Source organism: Lissotriton vulgaris, chromosome 2_1 (genome assembly GCF_964263255.1).
Source record: "Lissotriton vulgaris chromosome 2_1, aLisVul1.2, whole genome shotgun sequence".
NCBI classification, from domain to species: Eukaryota; Metazoa; Chordata; class Amphibia; order Caudata; family Salamandridae; genus Lissotriton; species Lissotriton vulgaris.
In genome coordinates, this window is record NC_141687.1 from 255,357,718 (window position 1) to 255,373,180 (window position 15,463).

The 15,463-nt window shown below is 44.4% G+C and overlaps 1 protein-coding gene across 3 annotated transcripts in view; it reads right to left on the bottom strand.

The window, feature by feature from the left end:
- Positions 1–2,734: 2,734 nt before the first annotated feature.
- The window catches only part of DUSP14 (dual specificity phosphatase 14), a 112,219-nt gene continuing 99,490 nt past the window's right edge, over positions 2,735–15,463 (bottom strand). The window contains exons 1-2 of one of the 3 annotated variants that reach the window (XM_086954886.1): positions 13,305–13,373; positions 2,735–5,529 (exon numbers count right to left, since the gene is read on the bottom strand). In XM_086954886.1, coding sequence (XP_086811012.1) covers positions 4,853–5,449 — 597 coding nt within the window. In that variant the 5' untranslated portion in view covers positions 5,450–5,529; positions 13,305–13,373 and the 3' untranslated portion in view covers positions 2,735–4,852. Of the gene's footprint in view, positions 5,549–13,304; positions 13,374–15,463 lie in introns of those variants that run through there. The other 2 variants (XM_086954884.1, XM_086954885.1) reach the window with 2 other exon arrangements.

Genomic DNA, 15,463 nt, shown 5'->3' on the forward strand with positions numbered 1-15,463 from the left:
CAGTGGAGACCAGTGGATAGCATTATTGAGATTTATCGGTCTGATCGTGATTAAATATGGAACTCAACATAAAGCGCGACTGACGTTGCAACTTTAATTTAGTCCAAAATATATATATATATATATATATATATTAAAACACATGAAGGTTGCTGGAAACATTGACTAGAGTTTTGTCCTTATTTGAAACTCAACGTTACCTTAAATACAATGGGGCAGATTTACAATAACTGGCGCATCCCTGCATATCTGCAGTAGATTTCACTCCGCCACTTTTAGGAGGCGATCCACGTAGAAATCAACATGAGACATTCTTGGGGGAAAAAGTTTGAGCGCTGGCCACCTAGTTATCAAACAAATTAAGGAGTTCGGTGTCATCAGCGTAGCAGAAGAAAACATTGAAGGTCCGCGTCATTAATGGATTCACTGTAGTAATCTGAAAGCAAAATGGACAGAAGTGATAAATAGCCTGGGTGCTTTACTGGACCGTGAGTCCAAAGCCGCTGAGGTCCAAAAGAATAAGGGCCCCACTAATATTAGCTTTAAAGGTCATAAGCAAGTCGAGAGCAGTCGTAAGCAGGGATTCCGTATGATAGCTGGAAGGGGATCCAGGAACCAAGAGGGCGCTCTGCTGAAAGCACTCTCAATCTTGGAGGGAGACTGTAACAGTAAGAAGCTGCAACACTCAGCATGCACACAGCAATCAACATTAGACGGCTTATTATTTTTTTTCATCAGCAGCACAATCACCAGCGTCTGCTTTCAAATGCATGACTTGCAGGTCTGTAGGACTGGAGCAATGTTATTTGAGGCAAGCACTGACTCATGGAACCGTGGTGCTGGGGTGTCGCTGACCTGACAGCAAGACGTCGTGAGTGAGAGCTGTAGCGAGAGGGGAAAAGGAGTCAAGGGAGGATACAGGAGCCACAGCTTCTTGGGCGCAGTGGTCGATACAAAACCACCCGCTGACAGATGCACAAAAATATGCTGTGCTTAGATTTTGGCCATGCTCCAAGCATTTGTTTGGAATCACTTAAAGCAAGAAGTGATGAGGGCTCCTTGTGAAAATCTGCTGAATCCCAGCATTTGCTCATGCCTTGACTTTATGGTAAAAGTCCTTAGTAACCAGCTTCAGGAAGCAGGTGTGACCAGTCTGTATATTGTGCGCTCATGATCAAGGGGAGTACCTTTTCTGTAGCATATTGCAAGCAAGGGTTTATTCTTTTAATAGCTATATCTTTGAGGTTGTGAAACGGTAAAGAAGGATAAGACACAACCACCTTCAGTAGGTACTGAAGCAGTGCAACTTAAGAGGTTGAGACTGTGACAAAAAGGTTGCAGGTTTACTGAGGAATGGAGTTAGGCCAGTACGTTGTGTCCCTTGAGCTCATGCTCCCTCTTTCTCTAACTCTCTCTAATATCTATATATTTTGTATGTGTCACCAGAACCTAGAGTTGGCAATATAGGATCATATGACATAGGACCGGTTATGATTTTTATTTAACGTGTTTTTTGGGGCTAGTTAGCTTGAAAAGCCTGTTTTCTTCATAGTAACTCATACATTGGGAACTGACTGGAATTAGATGCTTTTGGTGTTCTTTAGCTTTCTTGAATACATAGATTAAAAAACAATGGGCAATGCTAGGGTCAGTGGATTAACCCCTTCCGTGCGGCAGCGATTTCCCCCGTGTGCGGCCGCCGGACGAACAGGGGCGGGCCGTGACGAACCCCAGCCGTCATCAGCACACGAGCACCGTGGAGCGTGACGCCTGGGGTTCGTCACCAGCATGGAAGGGGTTAAGGAGATTCTGTGGCTGCAGCATATACTTTACAGACTACACTAAAAACCTTTAATCTCAGAGGGATGAAAATAATGAGTGCGCTGCATATTTTGCATTTTTGTTGCATCATTTGGTCTTCCATGCTGCATAATACTAGTTGCCCAGACAAAGTTAATAATAATACTTGGATTTGTATAGGTCTGCTAATCACCCGTGATGGTCTCTAGGCGCTGTCCATATGCACAGGAAGATTAAGTGATATGTTTAGAATCACAAGATGTTAAGCCAACGCCGAGACTTGAACCAGGATCCCCAGCTCCAAAGTCAGCAACTCTGGCCGTTATGCCATATCACCCAAAGTTAAACCTCTACAGAGTCGTTTGGGGGCTGTCATTATCATGAGGAAATCTGTATTTCATATGCTGCTGTGAAATATTGCCCATATTTCATAGTTACCTGTCAAATGTTTTTTATGCCACAACAACATACAACATACCAAAGATAACATTTGAGGGTTGGTTTCAAAATATTAAAATAATGTCTATAAATTGTGTTTGTGCCTTTCTCTCTGTGCATTATCTAAGATTTGTGGTACACTTGTTCTAAAAGACGCCGTAAATAGTTTGTCGACATTTTCGCATTTACCCTGTCTACCATTTGGCAAAGGTTAATTCTAGATTTTCAGTTGTTGGTTAAAGTAGCCACATTTAGGAATACATTGACTGTGACGTGTTAACAGATACACAATGTAGAGACATACAGGGCACCCATAATCTGATACGTGGCTGACTTTTGCAGCGCAGCTAGCCTTCCACAGTCCTTACCCTCAGGATAGCTCACAATCTTCGTATACGCCTGCCTATCTCTACAGCACAATAGTATCCTGTCAACTGTCTTGTTTTTTTGTTCCTCATTTGGGGGGGGGGGGGAGGGAGGGAGCCTTGAGCAATGCAGAAAAATAAAACGAGGATTAGCATAGCTAATATCTCAAAATCACACTAAATAACAAATTTCATTTCAGAAATTGTATGCATTAAAAAATAACACTTTGCCAAGGAGTTGGCCTGGTTACCATTAATAACCACAGAGTACGGGTTTTGGTTTCCAGCAAATGAGCTGTGGCTATTTCTCTTTTGTTTACATCTCTTTGTGTATGGAGGCATAGCTGTTCCTGGGAAGCCAATCGTGATCCTATCGAGTGGTACAATAAGGTGCTAGATACTTGCGGGCAGCAGCACGATGGAGCGCAGCAGGCAGAGTCTGACATGCACAGGCAGTGCCCTTGACAGCCACCCAGCCAGAAGAGAGGAGGCGAGCCAAGACTGCGGCAGGCGAAGCAGCTCCACAGCTATCGAAGAGTCGCTCAGGCTGGCTAAATGCCTGACTGGTGGGTCTGGCTACTCTCAGCTAGCAGGGAACCATATGCCTTCCATACCACAAGGAACTCAGGGGCAGATCGAAAAGAAAGTGCCTCAGCGTGGAGCCGCAAGCCCTTTGGCTGCGCAACACTGTGGCACTTTCAGAGCACAAGAATGCAACATATTTACAAGAATATGTCGCATTCCTGTGCTCTCCCCTGCGCTGGCGCACAAACAGCTGTCACCATGGTGCAAGGATGCCTGCGCCATTGGGAGATTGTTTTTGTGCAGGAAGGGGCACCTTCCTGCTCAAAAACAATCACAGGAGGCTTTTCCCTCTTTCAATGCATGCTGTAGAATGCAGCACGAATTGAAAGAGGAAAAAACGAGGAGAAATATAAACTGTTCTCCTCGTTACGCCACCTCTAGGGTGGCGTAGCATTCAGACCCATCTCCAGATTTAGGACTTCTCATAAATCTGGAGATGTGTCTTGTTGCATGGGAACGCCCACAGCAACACCTCTTCAACGCAAAGTGCTGCGTGTGAAGGGGCTGTATTTACAAGGAGAGGAGAAGTCATGCAGGGTGGCTTTTCCTGTCCTTGTAAATATGGTGGACCCCCGTGCAACACCAGTAAGTCATGAAATGTGGCATACTGGTGGCGCAGGGGGTTTGTAAATCTGCCCCTGAGCCTTCTGCGCCCAGTTTTGAAGGACTTGATGAAGGTTCAGATGAAACTAAATCTAACCAGACTGCTTGCCTGACTGAAGTGTGCGCTCAGACCATTCAACAAGCACCCTTTATGTCCACAGTTGTCTGACACGCGGCCTGTATTGGGTGGGTATGTTCATGACAACTTTACTAATATTTGGTGCGCCTTACTTCACAGCCAAAGAAAAAAACAGGTAATGAATAGCTTTTTTTGTCAAGTGTGCACACGCACACACACACACACACACACACTCCCCCCTGGACATGTGAATGCGGAGTGTGAATTTACTGCTCCTGAAAAGCGCTGCGTGGAGAGCACTGCAGCTGGAAGTCCCCCATAGCAGTATTTGCTCCTCATGCTGCCCACCCATGTCATCAAGACTACTGAGGCAGGCGAGAAGATCAGTCTGACTCCATTCATTCAATCCTTGGTCTCTAGGTCAAGTCTGTCAACTTTGGCATCCACTGCTTGTGTGAAGGGGACACCTGTCAACAACATTGAGGACACCAACTCAAGAGTAAGGCTTTGTCACTTCTAGAAACCCATTACAGGTTACATCTAGAGATCCAGCAGGGAAGTCATAGCCTCATGCCAATCCATAGCGCCACCTCCCCTATCTTATGATGAAGATGGCAGCCAGTTGAGTTAGATTATGCAATTGGTGGAAGGTTTAAAGTGTCTGATAAGTCTATTAAAACTACTTTACTAAACATTTTTGACCAGTGTCCAAGGTTTGCAACGGCTCTGCAGTGTTCTTCTTGCCAATGTTTATCACCCGCTGAGTAGTTGCGGGAATTGTTGAGCAAACAAATCTGCCACTCTTCCCGCACACTGGGGCTCGATCAGATCTTAGTGTTGTCTAAAAACTCACCTCCATCTGTTTTGTTTCTTTGACCTGCTTACATTTCATACAATGCTTCATGTGTAAGTTACCCTCACAGATCAATCTTATCTGAAGGATCTCTCTCCATAGTGCTCTTGTGAGGAAGGGGTAGGTGTGTTAAATCCCCCAGTAAGGGAAGACGCTCCTCCTCTCTTTCTCGTAAAGGTCAGGCATAACGCCATATGGTGTGTGCACCATTTTTACAGTACTCTGTCCAAACAATTTGCGCTCGTAGTCTATCAGCTGCTTCCAGAATCCCACGTTGGGTCTGATGACGGGCCGCCTTGCCTTGACCCAGTTGTAGGCCTGCACCAGGGTCACCTTGTGGTATTTCATAAGATAGGCGATACAGAGCGAGGCCGATCGACTCACTCCCGCGGCACAGTGTACCAAAGTGGCACCATGCTTCCGAGCTATGCTGTGGATCTTATCAGCAACGCTGTCAAAATATAAAGAAATTGGAGCATGAGGCATGTCCGCCAATGGGGCCTTTACATATTCAAACTGGGGCCAGTTAAAGTTTGGGATCTCAATGGTGGCGTTGATGATGCAGGTGATGCCCCGGGACAGTAGCAGAGTACGGTTGGAAGCCACACTCCCCCTACCAAGGTAAAGAGAAGAGGTGATCTCTGCAATACCCCCAAGTGACCCATCAGAAACCAGACGGGGAGGCAGGAAGGTCCTCTGGAGGTAACTGTGGCTTCTTGAACTCATTGGACTGGTTTTCGCTCACACTTCCATCGTCAGGAGGCAGACATTCAGGTGACCTTCCCGTCCGATATTCACTTTTCCAGCTTGGCCGATTCAGATTTCCTGCAAAATGTAAACCAAATTTTGACATTCATATTTTAATATACGTTTTAATGGCAAATGTGCGACAAAATACATGTTTTAATTACAGCAGTGTGCTGCAACCTGTCACGCATTCCTATTCTATAAATCATATACATAATTACTTCCCACATTCATGTCCTTTACTTTTCAACCCTAATGCCTCATTACTGAACAGAGAGCATGGCAGAAAAAAACATAGGGGGGGGGGGGGGGGGGGGTTAGTTAATAAACCAATCAGCCTGAGATTTGCTTTTGACGTCTGTCCAGAAGAAAAGAGGTTGAGGCTTTTACCCCTGATGCCCCAGGCTCCTGCCTACTATGAATTGTAAGTACCTGGGCTAAGCATCTCTTCCGCACTTGACTGTCAGTGGTAAAATGTGGTCAAGCAGTCGGAGCGCGCTCCCTCATTGGAGCAGAGGTGAATGAATACAGATTAACAAGCACAGGCTCTCAGCTCAAAATGCATACTACAGCAAAAAAATAAATGCCCAGCCAAATACTCACCTATGAAAAGAGACAACTAGATTCCTAGTCTAGGAATCTGCACACTGGTTACACCAATTTCCTTTTGTGGCCCTGTGTGTGGGGGCTCGGAGACTCTCAAGGGTAACTGACATTTGCAAAACCCTCTCAAAAGCAACATCAGCACACTGGAGTGACACATATGTAGGCTCTACATCCTTTCCGGACTGGAACAAGTCTACGAAGAGTCACACGGTGCTGACACCTAGGAATATTCAAATGGTGACAAATTTGGGACAGTCTCTTTTCAATAAATTACATTGCCAAAGGTAAGTAACTGGTTTGTTTTGTCTTGTCTACTTTTCAGAAATGTACACCCATTGGTTTCATTCCACTTATCCCTACAAACTGCAAGCAGGTAGAAACCACAATGATAGGGAATACGGATTACCACTTTGACTTCTTCCCAGCTTTCAGGAACAGTCAAAGTCAGCACAACAAAGGTTTGTTGATACTAGTTAGGATGAACAAAACGTACATTCACAATATTTTCTTCCCATTTTTCCTGTTTTTTCTTGGAAAAAAGGTATGAACGCTTAAAGGACAACTGCAGTAAATACCCAAAAAATGGGGTGGAATATGGTAGTAGGGTGTTTTTTCACTTCCTCAGTACTAAAGGGTGGAAGCACATGATGCACTTTCGAGAGTCTTTACAGTTCATAGAAAAATATATGTTTTTCTAGTGAACTCAACAGGGTCATACATCACATACACATGCTCACTTTCCCTGACTCTTTGAAGTAGCAGCTTCTTGTGATTGAATTTTCTTAGCAGTGTCTTCAGTGGTTAGTCTGTGCCGGTTCAGAGGATAGCCACAGTCACTTTCCCAAGGCCTATTTCTCTTTCCTAGAGTTCTCTACTGGCATGTACCAGAAACTGATTGCATGTTCACCAGGGTGACAACACATGCTTCAGAGCTGGTAAAAGGCAATGGTGGCCCAGATACTGGTGTAAGGGACCACGCCTCTGCTAAGGGACCACAACTGGGGACAGCAGCCTTAGTACCATCAAGGGCAGTTGAGATGGTGCAAGAGGTGAATGCAAAGATGGTTGGGGGGTGGGGGGGCGTCAGTGAGAGAAAACAAGTGAGGTGCGTAGTCTTGAGTGTGTGAGTGACTGTGTGAAACGCTTGAGTTTGAACGAGGGGTGCGTGAGAATGTATACATGTCTGAGTGACTGATCTGAGTGTGCCACAGAAGGAATAACACTACTTGGACATATTTCTTTTGAGTGATGCATATGCTTCCTGAACTTGTTCTTCCCACACTGCCCTCCAAATATAAGCCTTGACCATTCAATTTCACTACCTTATGAAGTTTAGGCCAAAATGAAGCTCCTTTGAAACTTAGTGAGCTACCTTTACTACCGAGTTCCTGTGCCTCCAACAACAGCAAGCCATACTTGATACAAGACCTAACTGCCCTGCCGGAACAAAGGCCCAGAAGACATGACCTGACACAGGAGGCAAGTGGTGTGGGTTTTACACCCTAGATGTCCGAGAGAATTGTATACTACCGAATATGTGCAAATCATATATAATTACGTTCATGGAAAACATAGGTTAAAGGCTGCATCTACAGACAAGCTAAACGCAAACTCTGGTGTGAAGTAGGTCTATCATGTTACACCCTGTTTTGCACACTATAATTTCATAAAATGTTGACTCTTCCTCCCTCCCCGCCCCTCCCCCCGTTGCTGATCACACTTACACATGAGCACGGTCTGCCTTAGAAAACAGTCCCTTTTAGGATGCATACATCAGCACAGACCAATATGCTCACAATCAGCACAAGAGCGTGTTAGAGAGCCCTAGCATCCTCATCTCATGCACTCAACACAGCATCAAGCGCATTTAGAATAAACTAAACACTGACCACCCAACTGCAATGTCATGCACCGCTGTGACCATAGAAACACTTTGAAAAATCTGGTATAGACAAAAGCTCCTGCACCAAAATGAAATACGGGAATTGCAATGCGCAGTTAGAGTACACCCTTTCCTGACAGAGATGGACAACTGGCCGGGGACTCAATACAGGAAAACATATATTCTTTCACACACCCACCCATAAAAATCTACAGCAAGCTTGCAGGATCGAATGTGATTTACCTTCACATTAATCTACACAAACACTAATCTCACACAATCAAACGCCAGCAACCATCAGACAGTCGGTTTACGGTCGTTGCAATTCCGCTACAAAGGGTGCTGTGCACAGCTGGAAAATGTAAAGGCTTCTTAGAACTTTACAGATATGAACATGCTCCAAAGAGTTTTACATACCCGGACCAGCCTTGGGCCTACTACCCTGTCTTCAAGAGCATGAAACAAATAGAATGCGGTTACACATGTCTATTGGGAGTCACCTATATTAAGCCCATGGTGCAAGAAGTGCAGTATTAATGTTCGGTCAGTGGCCCGACTGCACTAAGCACATGCTACAAATTGTGCTTTGTTTACAATCTGCCTGCATTGAGTGCATAAAATAATCAATCCTTTGTTTTTAATCTATTTGCGTACACTACACTCCTAATACAACAAGCACTGGCAAAGCATTTAAGTCTAGAGTTGGCTTCGAGTATTTTGGCTTTGTCAATGCTTCATTTGTTTGGTTATGGCTTTTATGGTCTGGCTTGACAGTGCAGCTGTTGCAAAACATGTATGTGACTCTACCCAAGAGTGTGGCTTTGGCTCCGCCTACATGTTGGGAGCCAGGAAAACATGATTTGATTGGGCAGAAGCTGTGTGTTTGAACAAAAAGGCGCTTGCCCCCCACACAGTTGTGATCGCTTTCTTTATTTATCCAGCTGTCTAAGCTTGAACGTTAAGGGGCACACTCATGCCATTGTAATGCTATTAAAGTCTCTTCGTTAACTAGATAATTTGTTGTTTTTCACTGACAGCAGCACTGAGGCGAGGAAGGCAGTCATTAGCTTACATGGATTTTTAGGTTTGGCTTGACAGTGCGACGGTTATGTGACGTTTAACCTACACCAATTTATTTTACAGTTCTTTGCTTCCACACAAATACAGATTCATTCCCATGCTATCTAGTTGTGATGCTTTACATTACCATACACCATTCATTTAAAGCAAGACCTATTGGCATTGCCAATGCCTGCTGGAAAATATTGTTGGGGAAACTGCTGAGGACTCAGTAATCTAAAAATACAACAACGGGAATGTAGGCTAAATGCGAAACTATATTTTTGGTCTCTAAGCACACATTGCGACAGCAGTCGCTAGCATTTGCAAGAACTACTTTGTGTGTGGGTGTTCTCCATGAGAAAGGGCAAAATGCAGTGACATCCAGTGAAATTAGCCAATGGCAGAAGTGAGCTGAACGATTGCCCCATGCTGCAGTGGCAGAGGAAAATTGGGAAATTCATAACAGACCAAAGGATGAGGAGGGCTTGCTGAATGTTCCTAATGGTAAGAATATTATAAACATAATTTTAGTAAAATTAAAAGGTCCAAAGATAGTGTAACACTTACAGTACGCGTTGAACTCTGCTTACTCTATGCCTTCTAGACTTGGCCAGTCTCCTCTACCAAAAGAAAAAATTAAAAGCTTGGGGGTCTGGCTAGACCCTGCTCTTAATTTTGCAGTACAGGCACGGAGGGTTGCAGGTACCTGCCTTGCCTACATCAGGCTACTGAGGAAAATTATTAGGCTTCTTCCCTTCGAAGCTAGGAAGATCCTGGTGCAAGCGTTGATCCTGACACGATTGGATTACGCCAACGCACTATATCTCGGTGCACCACTAGGGACAATCAAAACTTTACAGACAGTACAAAACTGTGCAGCACGATTGTTGCTGAATGTCCCGCGCAGATCATCCGTTAAGCCTGGTCTGCGCCAGCTTCACTGGTTACCAGTGAAACAGAGAGTGGAATTCAAAGCTCTGACTATGGTACATAAGGCAGTGAATAAAACTGGACCTGTGCTCATTCAATCCATGTTCTGCCTATATGCTCCCAAGCGGACCCTGAGATCCACCAACAAAAATCTGTTAGCGGTCCCCAAGACAAGGAGAGTGCGTACAGGAGGGAGACGTTTTTCCCTACATGCCACAAATCTTTGGAATTCGCTTCCTGAAGCAATTAGAATGGAAACAAATCATTTAAGATTCAGAAAATTGTTAAAGACCTTCCTGTTTGTCTGAATCTCGTAGTCTGAAAGAGTTAAAAGCGCTGGGATGCCCTCGGGTAGCCATGCGCCATACAAGTGCGTAATTCATTCATTCATTCACATGCTCCATACAGCATTTACACACTGTGTTTGGCTGGGCCAAGTCCAAGATAAAAACCACACACAAAAACAAAAGCGAGTCAATTGGTTTCCTAATTACTTATCTGTGGAGACCCTGTTACTAAGGTTTTGCATCCGAATCACTAAAGAAGTTATTGTATGTTGGCACTGTGTGATGCTGGTTTTGAGCACGCATTACCTTGACTTGCAGGCTATTGACATCTTCCTACGGTTGAACGCAGCACAAATGCAGCTCTGGGCTTGGAACGTTCAGTTCTTTCTTCTAAAGCTCTGAATCCCACATAAGAATTTCAGGCAGACATCTGATGCAACCAGATTCAAGCCTCTGCTTAACTCTGGACTTAATGGCTTTCTGTTGCATAAAGAGCATGACTAATTCCAGAGGAACATTTTTTTTCCTTCATTTTCTGCTTCAGCCCAGACAAAGCCTGCTCTGTCACACCATGTTAGTACAGACAATGGCATGAATATTCAGGGCCTGCAGTTGGCAGCCAGACCTGCGATAATGCCCTTGCTGTGAGCAGAGATGTGTGCAGAGCCTGCTTTCTCCAAGTGAGAGGCTTCACCTGCCAACAAGCTTGCAAAGAGCTGGACTAAAATAGGTCCAGTTTTGAAATCAATTTCTGGGGCGATAACCAAGTTTCTAAGCAGGATTTTGGACCCCGGGTGATCAGTTTGCAAAGTCGTTGCCATCACCCGAGTACTTCAAACCTTTCCTTTTTAGATTTTGCCTGCCGACAGAACCTGCACTGTCGCTTGCGAAATCTCTTGTAGACTAAAAGCGTAAAGGGGGCTTAAAGCCCGCCCATTATTTACTATTGGTTGGCTTCAATGTCACTCTTGTTTACTTGCTTCTTATTATTCAGTGTCTCCTGTTTCCTCCTGGGGCTTCAAGTGCTTATTCCTGCTAGGTAGCCCGAACCAACTACAGCTTCCTGTCTGCGGCCAGTGTCCTCCTGCTGGCTGCGTGCTTCGACATGTACTTTTTTTGTTCATTTTTTACTGTTCTTCATTTACTCTATAAGGGTGCATGTGTCTGCAATTCGTCTCCCCTCCCCCCGCTATCTAGGATTTTGTGTGCTCCCTCCAAGCTCCTATCTGCCTCCCACCGTCCCATTCTTGCCCAACCCTCCTTAAGTAGCTGGCGCACCCCACCCAGTTTGCACTGCTGCTTTGCAGGCTGGGATTGGTTTGAGAGTGAGCGACATCTATACAACTTTGTTAATGTTATTTAGATAGAACATGGCTTAGAGTTATTAAAAAAGCACAATGAAGCGACGGCGTCATAGCGCTTTTCTTATTCTTTACCATACGCCATGTTTCCCAGCAACCTGTACTGCTGTGCAACATGTCTAAAAATGTTGACAAAGCCAATAGACTTTGCACATTGGTTTTGCCAATGCTTATTGTGAAGTCTTTCCAAGTGGCACAATGTTTTAGTGTTTTTGTGTGCTGTGCCCATCTGAGGTCTAACTTACGGAGAACACCCTCCTCCTGTGCCAGGATGTCCTCTTTTTTGAGTGCCTTTTGGTATTTAGAGTTGATTGGGAACTTCCAGTGGAATGGTTGCAGTGTTTCAGGAATTAGGAGTAGGATGCATAGAAGTCGCACACCATTGCTTTCTTCTTCCGTCACCACTTCATGGCCTTTGCACAGATGTGCAACAATTGCACTGTCAGCCCGACAAGTGCCCACTAGTATAACTGTGGGAGAGAGGCCTGTTTTATACAAATCCTTTACTCTCTAGGTTGAAACCCATTGCTAAGCCTCATAGACCTTGCATCAGGTCAGATCCCTCATATGTTTTAGCTGTTTTATGTGTGAAATGCTTGCAGTTCTGTTGATTAGGCTCCACCTGTTCTTTGTGTGAAGGAAGCTTGCACTGCTGCTACGCACGCTGTGATTGTTTTGTGTATGAGCGAAGCCTGTCTTAACAAAAATGTTACTGCGGCTGCCTCTTGTATCCGGTTGTGGAGCTTTAAACTGTTGTTTGTTACCTGATCTGTGCTTGCTTAGTGTGTGGGTCGACTGCGTCTGCCGGTGTGAACTGGACACAAGGCATTCTTCGTTAAGGATCTTGGGTGCCTTACAAGAATTGCAGCCAGAACCCTCAGACATGCCACTCCAAGGTATCAGCTGAAAAGATGATCTTTTGTTAAGTTACCCCATCCCCACATTTTCTAGGGCTTCAGCGAAGGCTTTGGATACATCCTACCTTTGCGACTCACCCACCTTTTTAAAGGGGCAGTGATTTACACTGCAGCGGCAAAGATTAGTTAACGTAAATTCGAGGCCTCTCTGTCACAAAGTTGTCATACCAAGAACCACTTTTGACCAGTCTCACAGTGGGCCCTTAAGCCGTTGTTTATCAATAATCATTAAGAAAACCTCAGAGGACGATCAACTAGCAACAGCCAACACACCTAAGCTGTAACTGTGCTCTGAAAATCCAACCACGCAACACAACAGCCTTCTACAAAAAAAATACCCACACTGAAGCTAAGAGGAGGGGGGGGATTGCCCTCAAGATGGAACAGGGCCTAGGTGGCTTTTTAGAGCTTTGGTAGTGGTGAGTAAATGGATTCCAATGAAACTGAAAAGTGATTCAGCAAATAGAATGTGCAAAGAACTGGCCTGTCTCAACCCAAGAAGGCAATGTTCTACCACAACAATACCAGTGTTTGCCCTAGAGAGTCCAGTACTTTATCACAATAAGAATATAATGCATAATCATAAGTTTGCTGTCATTTTTTTCAACTTGCTATTGCACTCTAACCGTACACATACTGACTGTACATTTATAATAGAAATTGATTTTAAACATATTGGAGAATACATTAAAGTATTTTTAGTTGGAAAAGAAAGTTGCAGTCACATTTATCTGATTCTAAGCATCACCAATGTGGATTTCTCTGGATGAGATTGTTTCAGACACTAACCTTGGGTTACGCTTTCAGTTGTTCAATCTGGAGTGTTTGAAATGGATGCGGATAAAAGAGGATCTCGTCCATGGGCGTCCGCAGGGGGGGGCAAGGAGGGGCGCTTGCCCCCCCCTGGAGCGACCCTCCTTGTCCCCCTGGGGACGCCCATGAAAACCATGACTTCAAGACGGGGTTCTCACTCTCTTTCCTCTCCTTTCTTTTATTTGCTTCCCTGTGAAATGGATCCAAAAACGAGAATGACGCTTTTGCTGGAAATGTTGCATTTTAATTCCAAAGTGCAGCATTGGGAATAAAAGGCTAAAAATATAAAAAATAGATAAATAACTAAATAAAGTAAGACAGAGTGGTAGCAAACTGGCAAAACTCATTTTATTCACACTGAAACACATTAGCGCCACTTTTACATAGTTTGCCAGTGAAGCGCTATTTTTGTTTTCGTGTCTTTGTTTTCCCTGGACTTGGAACTAGTGCACCAATCCTGGAGGTACTGCAATGTGTGGATTGGAAAACAAATTGTGTGCTACGGCTCTGCGTCCAGGGATGTGGTCTTTTTACCATACTGCTTACGTTTTGTAAGGATATAAGCAATGGCCATTGGAATGGGTCCATTCAGGGGCCTGTATTTGTGTCCTTAACTTTTCAGGCAAAAGCACTCACTGATTACTGAATAGTGAGTGTAAAAGCATTAAGGTAACCATGTTGTTCCTGCTTACATTTCCCTTGGTTTGCTAAATTTAGCATTCCCTACAAGTGTTTGCTTTTTCCGGGATGTTGTTACTTTTTTTTTTGTAGGCCGCATATTTCTCTTGTCTAGTGCGTAATTTAAATTGAGCTGCATCCAGGTGTTTATAGCGGGTAACAATTGGGTTGTAGTTTAAGACAGTGGGAATTTTTCTCAGTGGGGCAGTACGGTGTTCAGTGGGGGAGAGGATGTGGCACTATGGTCAGAGCTGCTGAATTTGGAACTGGGAACTAGGTTCAGCCTTAATAAACAGTCCACCAGACCACTCTCCTGCGAGAGCACAATCACATGCTAGACCTTAGAAGGCTTTGCAACACCTTAGAAGTCCTGATGTCTTTCGCACAAGCAGGTGGACCCTAGCATGACAAGTGTAGGTTAACCTTCAAGGCTTGTCCACCACTATTCATACTGAAGTTCACCTCCAGTCTTGCGGGCGGACCTATGAAGCAGCACACCCTAGAACAACAGTCACTGAGGTCACAGGACCCTTAAGAAGGGCCAGCTCTAGAGCGGTGCAACCAGTGTGACCGCACCGGGTACTGTGGCATCATGTTTGCAAGTATATTATGGTTTTAAAAATGCTTGCTGCCTCCTTCCTGGTCTCCAGCACTTTTCGGCAACAATAAAAATGTCATGATGACGCTGGTGATTAATCTTCTTCCTAGAGAGAGATCAGAATTTTGTCTAGTGGAAGTTTTGACTCATGGAAAGATAGCTCAAAGGGTTAATGTACTGGCTGCAAAGAACATGCGCCATGCGGATCACAAAGTGCACATAATGTAAATAGGTCAGTGGACTACTGCTTTTGTCAGAGAAATCCTTTTGTTACTTGTAATTTATAAGGTAAAATCCTAACTTAGAACAGTGAGCTATTAACTGTCATCTAAGAGCTGCATACAAACTGCAAGGTATAAATTAGAGCTTTATGCCCCCCCCCCCCAGTCTATGATTATCCTAATTTCCCAAAAAGTGTTCTTTTGGACAGAAATCAATTCTGATTATTAAGGAGAACCCCCAACCATGGTATTGCGTTTTAAATTCCGGGTATTGTGTTTCTCCAGACCAATCACTATAAAACTATACCGGCTACTAGTATGGTTGTCATGTGACTCCTACACCTTGTAGTCCTTAGTCTTATGTAACATTTCCTATACAGTGATTTACATACATGTTGATTGTCTCTGTGTAATGTGTGTGATGTAAAGTGCTCTGACACCCTACAATGATATAAGTGGCACTGTAAATCAAATTAAATGCACCTGAGAAAGAATGGTTGTGGAGACTTGGGGGGCACAGTTAAAGAGTGGTAGTGAGGGAATCCATGGCAGAGGTGGTCATTGGGGGGCACTAACAAACATTAATGCACAGGACACCACCAGTGCTATGGCTGGTCCTGCCCTTGAGGCCTGTCTGC